The 7049-nt window shown below is 35.1% G+C and overlaps 1 protein-coding gene across 1 annotated transcript in view; it reads left to right on the top strand.

Annotated features, from left to right (window-relative positions):
• Kiaa0586 (KIAA0586 ortholog) overlaps nucleotides 1–4102 on the top strand; it is a 114677-nt gene extending 110575 nt beyond the window's left edge. The window contains 1 exon segment of the mRNA XM_047541183.1: nucleotides 3754–4102. Within this exon segment, the coding sequence (XP_047397139.1) occupies nucleotides 3754–3905 (152 nt within the window). The 3' untranslated portion in view covers nucleotides 3906–4102.
• The last annotated feature ends 2947 nt before the right edge of the window (nucleotides 4103–7049 follow it).

Here is a 7049-nt window from a genome sequence, read left to right on the forward strand (position 1 = left end):
ACTGAAAGAGAAATTAGGAAAACAACTCCATTCACAATAGCCTCAAAAAATAAAATACTTTGGAATCAATCTAACAAAAGAGGTGAAGACCTCTACAATGAAAACTACAGAACATGAAGAAAGCAATTAAAGAAGACCTTAGAAGATGGAAAGATCTCCCATGCTCCTGGGTAGGCAGAAATATATTGTCAAAAGGACCATATGACCAAAAGTGTTACACAGATTTAATGCAATTCTTATTAAAATCCTAATGGCATTCTTCATAGAATTAGAAAAGCAATCATGAAATTCATTTGAAAAAATATGAGACCCAGAATAGCTAAGCAATTCTTAGCAAGAAAAGTGAAGCAGGAGGCATCACAATAGCAGACTGTAAATTATACTACAGATCCATAGTAACAACCTGGCATGGTACTGGCACCAAACAGACAGTAGATCAGTGGTACAGAATAGAAGACACAGAGACAAAGTCACATAAATACAGTTATCTTATCCTAGATGAAAGTGTCAAAAATATTCACTGGAGAAAAGAGCCTCTTCAAACAAATGGTGCTGGGAAGATTGGAAATCCACATGTACAAAATGAAATTAAACCCCTACCTTTCACTCTGCACAAAACTCAGATCAAAGTGGATCAAAGACTTAGGCACTAGAACAGAGACCCTGCACCTAATAGAAGAAAAAGTAGGCCCAAATCTTCACCATGTTGGTCTAGGACCTGACTTTGTTAACAAAAACTTCTAAAGCACAAGAAGTAATATCAAGAATCAGTAAATGGATGGATTCAAACTAAAAGCTGCTTCTCAGCAAAGGAACACTCAATAATGTGAAGAGAGAGCCTACAGAATAGGAGAAAATTTTTACCACATGCACCTCAGATAGAGCATTAATGTCCAGGATATATAAAGAACTCAAAAAACTTGACAACAAAAAACAAATAACCAAATCAATAAATGGGCAAAGGAACTCAACAGAACTTCACAGAATATATACAATTGATCAACAAATGGATGAAAAAATGTTCAATATTTCTATCAATTAGAGAAATGCAAATAAGATTTCATCTCACTCCAATCAGAATGGCAATTGAAGATTGATATTCTGATAAGAATACAAGCAACAATAAATGTTGGCAAGGATGTGGGGTTAAAGGCACACTCATACATTGCTGGTGGCACTTCAAACTGGTTCAACCACTATGGAAAGCAATATGGAGATTCCTCAGAAAACTTGGAATGGAACCACCATTTGACCCAGCTATCCCACTCTTCAGTTTTATACCCAAAGGACTTAAAATCAGCATACTACAGTGACATACCCACATCAATGTTTATAGCAGCTTAACTCAAAATAACTAAACTATGGAACCAACCTAGGTATCCTTTAACAGATGAATGGATAAAGAAACTGTGATATATACACAAATGGAATTTTACTCAGCCTTAAAGAAGAATGAATTTATGACATGTGCTAGTAAATGAATGGAGCTGGAGAATATCGTGCTAAGTGAAATAAGCCCAACGTCAAAGAACTGAAGGCTGAATGTTTCTGTAATATGCGGATGCTAATTCACAATAAAGGCAGGTGGAGTAGGGGGGAACTAGGGAAGAATAGAAGTACTTTGGATTAGAACAGAGTGAAGGGAGAGGAGGGGGTATAGGGGCAGGAAGAATAACAGAATAAATTAGACTTTATTACCCTATGTGCATGTAAGAGTACATGACTGTTATAATCCTACATCATGTACAACCAGAAGAATGAGAAGTTATACTCCATTATGTATAATGTATCAAAATGCATTCTGTCATGTATAACTAATTAGAAAAAATTAAAAAGAAAAAGTATTCATGAATGCCTGTTTTAACTCAATAAAATTAATATTGTCAAGAAAATAAATAAATAGGCTTCGTTAGACTTCCTAATATGAAAGGAATTTGCCTTTACAAGTGTTCTGATCATCTTGGACAACTGTGATTGGGTCATCATCAAAATCTCCAAAACTGTCTTACTTTTACTATTGGCCCCTATAAAAAATTCATGGAAATTCCCAATTTATTACTTCAGAAACAACTTGAAAAAGGATTTTAGAAAATAACTATGATTCTTTATTCAGAAGTGTCTTTAAGATTGTTTAGGAAGTTGGGCACGGTGTTGTACACCTGTCATCCTAGCCTCTCAGGAGGCCGAGGAGGAGAATCACAAGTTCAAGGACAGCCTGGGCAACTTAACAAGACTCTATCTCAAAATAAAATAAAAATGACTGGGAACATAGCTTAGCGAGAGCTCTTGCCAGCAGGTAAAAAGTTCTAGGTTTAGTTCCCAGCACCCCACCCCACCCAACACACATACACACAAAGATTGTTAAGAGAATTTGTTTTTAAGGTGTTTATTATACTTATAGTAAATCCATGAAATTGAAAATAAGAATTTTTATAGTCATAAATAATACCAAGTTGACATTCTTTATATTGTTTGGTAATATACTGTAAATATAGAAGAGTGCATTAGGGTCCAGGCAGATAGAGATACATAGGTATATTCATCTCAAGGGGCTTCCTCTCTGCCTACCAACCATCTTCTATATTAATCAGTAATAATCTTGCTCTCAATCATGGAGTGGAATTTTTTCCATATTTATTAAATGCAAAGATAATGAAAAATATGTTTTATAGAAACAATGCTTTCCAAGTTAAATGTCAATAATATTTGAATAACTACTTAAATATTTTTTCTTTGATATTGTTTTTCACTTATGTAAGTTCTGTTAATTAATAGCAGACACTCAGTAATGATTATTAGTAGCATGATCCTGAGTGGAAGGTCCATCTCTAGGAGTGGGAGGAAGAGCAAAGTGCCTTGGCAACCTTTGCTTTCAAATGCTTTTACACAGCTTATATTTTTTTTTAAAAATCACATTCTCTCTGTAACCAATAACAAATCCCTATTTTTCCAGTTTTTACAATGGATTGGTAGTTGGATTAGCTATTTACTTAATGGTGGCAGTGGTGATAGGCAGTAGTGATCCTTCAGTGGTAATGGTGGCTCTCAATTTTTGAGCACTTACTAAGTGCTAAGCTCTGTTGTTGAACTCTTTACTGACATTATTTTTTCCTTGTATACTATCCCATTTAACATATGAGGAAACTGAACTAGAGGTTAAAATAACCTGCCCAAAGTCACACAGCCAGTAAGAGATTAAGTCTGGATTTCAGAGACTTGGTCTTAACCACCCTGCCTGGTCTTACCTGACATTTATCTTCTGTATCACCACTTTTTAAAAATATTTTTGTTTTTTTTAGATATACATGACAGTAGATTATATTTTGACATATTATACATACATGGAATATAACTTATTCTAATTAGGATCCCACTCTTGTGATTATACAGAATGTGGAGTTTCATTGGTTGTGTATTCATGTATGAACATAGGAAAGTTATATCCACTTCATTCCACTGTCTTTTACTATTCCCATTCTCCCTCCCTTCCCTTCATTCCCCTTTGTCTAATTCACTGCACCATTTTTAACACTTATATACTTCTAAATGTTTTCTCTAACTGCTTATGACCAAGTGGGGAAAGGGGCGAGGGTGTGTTTTAGTTCTTTGACGAATGCTGAGCACCTTGAGAAAAGCAATTGCCTTACATGCAGTCCTGGGTTTGGTCCCCCACCCCTATTATTTAGAAAGGGAAAAGCACCTAAAATAGTCAGGATTTGCTGGTGTCGCTGAATACACTTCTCCTTTATGCAGGTGGTGAGGCAGTGCCACTCTTCACTTCTCAGATGTCGCCTGCTAAGATGTCCGTGACACTGCCCTCGATGAAACTCGAGGATTGCTCTCAGTCTCTGAGCATCAGCACCATGCAGGAAGACGTGGAGTCCTCAGGGGCGGATACCTTCTGAGTGGGAAGTGAGAGCCAGCCTGTTTATGAAGGCATTTCACTTTGGCTTAAAAAACCACCTCTCAAGCTGTTTTGGTCTTTGAGCATATTCTGAAAAAACATTTCTAATTTTTTATTCAGATGAAAAGTACAATTTTGGTATTTAGGTAAAGTTTTTGAATAAAATAAATATAAATCATAAGCCTGTCTGTGAGTTGTTTCTCTGAAGCCTGAAGTGTAAAATGGAATAGTGGGAAGGGCATCACTTTTGACATCTATGAATATGTTTTACAGGTACAGTTACCTGCCCTTACTTATGAAATCATGTAACTCAAGGTTCATGCCTGTAGTTTTTTATAACAACAAATAATTAGAAGTAATGTAGTGACTATCAATAATAGATTGGTTAGTAAAAGCAATGGTGTGGTTATATAACGGATACTACATGTTATAGAAAATATTTTAAAGGTATACATTTATATGGAATTTTTTCTAAGGCACAATGTTAACGTGGAAAAAACCATATACAAAATAGTGTGTGAACTATGCTATTCTTGTTTAAAATGAGGAGGGAGAACCCCAAATGTATGATGTCTACATACACATATGCTTACATGGATTTGCTTGTTATATGCATTAAATAACTTCAGAAAGATAAAAATCTGCTAACTTGGTTTCCAGGAGGGGAACTTATGGCTAAGTGATATGAGTTAAGGATGACTATATTTGCTGTATATTTGAACTTCTTTGGTGACTAAAGAAGAGTCTGAATGAGATTAATTATTTTTATGCCTCTTCTAATTTATAAATCTTTATACATCATAAACCTGCGAAATGCGACTAAACTGCCTTTCAAAACATATATACATAAAAGCATGACTTTTTAATTAGACACGTGTGAGTTTGTATTCCAGTTTCTCTACCTACTTGCTTTGTGATGGGCAAATAATCCCATCAGCTGGCCTGGATTAATAGGTTTTATCATTGTTGTTGCAGAATAATGAGATTAGTGATACTGTGTTTATGAAAGGCAGTAAAATGGGGTAGGGTGAGGTGGGAAAGTGTTGCCTGGTCCAATGTTTGGTACCAGGTAAGTGCTTAACAAATGCTGGTGTCATTATTATCATGAGGGATTTTAGTGTTGAACACTACAGAGTAAACACTTGAGAAGAAGGACAGCCTAACATTAGTTTAAAAAAAAAAAAAGTATCTTCCCGAAATGTTACTTTCTATCACCACTGAAGTTCAAACACACAGTAATTGCAATCATCCTTGACTCAAGAGTTTGTTCTAGGTTACTTCGTGGGTCTGAGCCCTAGCTGCACATTAGAACCTCTGGGAACTTTCAAAAAATACTAATGCCTGGGTTACATACCAGGGATTCTGATTTAATTGATCTTGGGTGGGGTCCAAGCAGTGGTATTAAAAATGAAATAAAGACCTTTTCAGGCGATTTTAGTGTTGTTCATTCAAGGTTGAGAATTACTCAAGAGCCATGTAGAGTTCCTTAAACTTCTAGTATTGCCCAAGGTCTTGGGATTTCTTATCCCCAAAGACAGAAACCTGTGGAAACTCAGAAATGTGTCAGCCCTCCTCATGTATTTCCTCTTGTGTTATAGCTCCTCGAGCTTCTTTCTGGTATTTGGCTAATGAAATGCTTTAGGTTTCATTTTAGAACCTATTTTCTTTACTGTGGCACTTAAAATAGTTTCTGCTAAAAATAGTTTCTTTTAAACAAGTAGATGCAAAATGCTTCTCTGTGGATCTTGATTTTCTAGAATTTTTTTATTTTTTATTTTTTTTATAAAGCTTAGATAGAGCTTTGTTTAGGAAGTAGATACACATTCAAGGATTTTTTTTTTTTTTTTTTTTGTGGTACTGGGCATCAAACTCAGGGCCTTGTGCTTTCGAGGCAAGCACTCTACCAGCTGAGCTATCTCCCAGCCCCAAGGTTGATTTGTTTTTTGATGTTCCTTGATAAGACTTTGGATAGGGTGAAAGCTGGGGAAACCTACCTAAGTGCTGCTTTGTTTTAAGTCCTGCTTCATTTCCTGGTTTTAACCCAAGCATATTTATTTTAATTTGGGGGGAGAGATAAAACTCAGAGATACCATCCACAACCCTTTTTATTTTGAGACAGAGTGTTGCTGAGTTGCCTAGGTTGGCCTTGAACTTGGGATCTTCCTGCCTCAGTCTTCTGAACCACTGGGATTACAGGTAGGTGCCACTGTGCCTGGCTTCCCAAAGCATTTTTTTTTAAAGGTGTTGGTAGTTCCTGCCCTTTCCCCACAACCACAGAAAGCCTGCCTTCTGTAACTTTAAAGTGTAATCTTTGATTTATTCTACTTCTCATACACCTAACCATTTTTTAAAATAACTTAATAACTGTTCATCAGTGTTGTATTTTATAGGATTATTCCTGTTTGAGGTTATTTCTGTACATATTCTTCTGCCAATCACTGCAGATCCTTTTGGAATAATACTACATATGTAAAAATAAATGGCGCTTTTGATTTTGTAAGCTTTAAAATTTCATTTGATATTTAAGTTATATATTAATTTAATTTTAAAATTTCAACTTCTGGAATATACTAGGATACTATTAAGAGGCAAAGTCTGTCAAGATCGAAGTTGATATTGCTGGACAAATGTGCCTTAACACTAGGGTAATCCTCAGATAAATTTGTCCTTCATATACTTTAATAGACTCTAGAATAAATATTTTTTATTCTCAGAATATGATCATTTCTGTAGATTCTTGTCACTTACATATTCTGGTATCAATTTTTCTTTTTAAATGATAAATATATCTTTATATCTCATTTTTCTATTAAAAATGAAATATTTTTCTAAAAATGAGCATTTCTGAGTTCATGGTAGACTATCATTTCCAATCCAAAAAATATACTGTAGTTAAAACATTTTTATATTGAAAGATTCTGTGATGCTATGACATTTCATTATAGATGAATAACTTGGATAGTAATTGCAAATAAAAGTCTTAGGATTTACGTGAGGTTAGAAGAAATTCACTAAAGCATTCTTTTCTACTATGTCCATATGTGCATCTGTTTAACAAAAGTCTAAAGGACACTGGCATACAGTGTGATATGGATCCTTGGGGGCCATGAGGGCCACCATGTCAGAATCTGTCATTCCCCACTTT

Source organism: Sciurus carolinensis, chromosome 2 (genome assembly GCF_902686445.1).
Source record: "Sciurus carolinensis chromosome 2, mSciCar1.2, whole genome shotgun sequence".
Classification (NCBI taxonomy): Eukaryota; Metazoa; Chordata; class Mammalia; order Rodentia; family Sciuridae; genus Sciurus; species Sciurus carolinensis.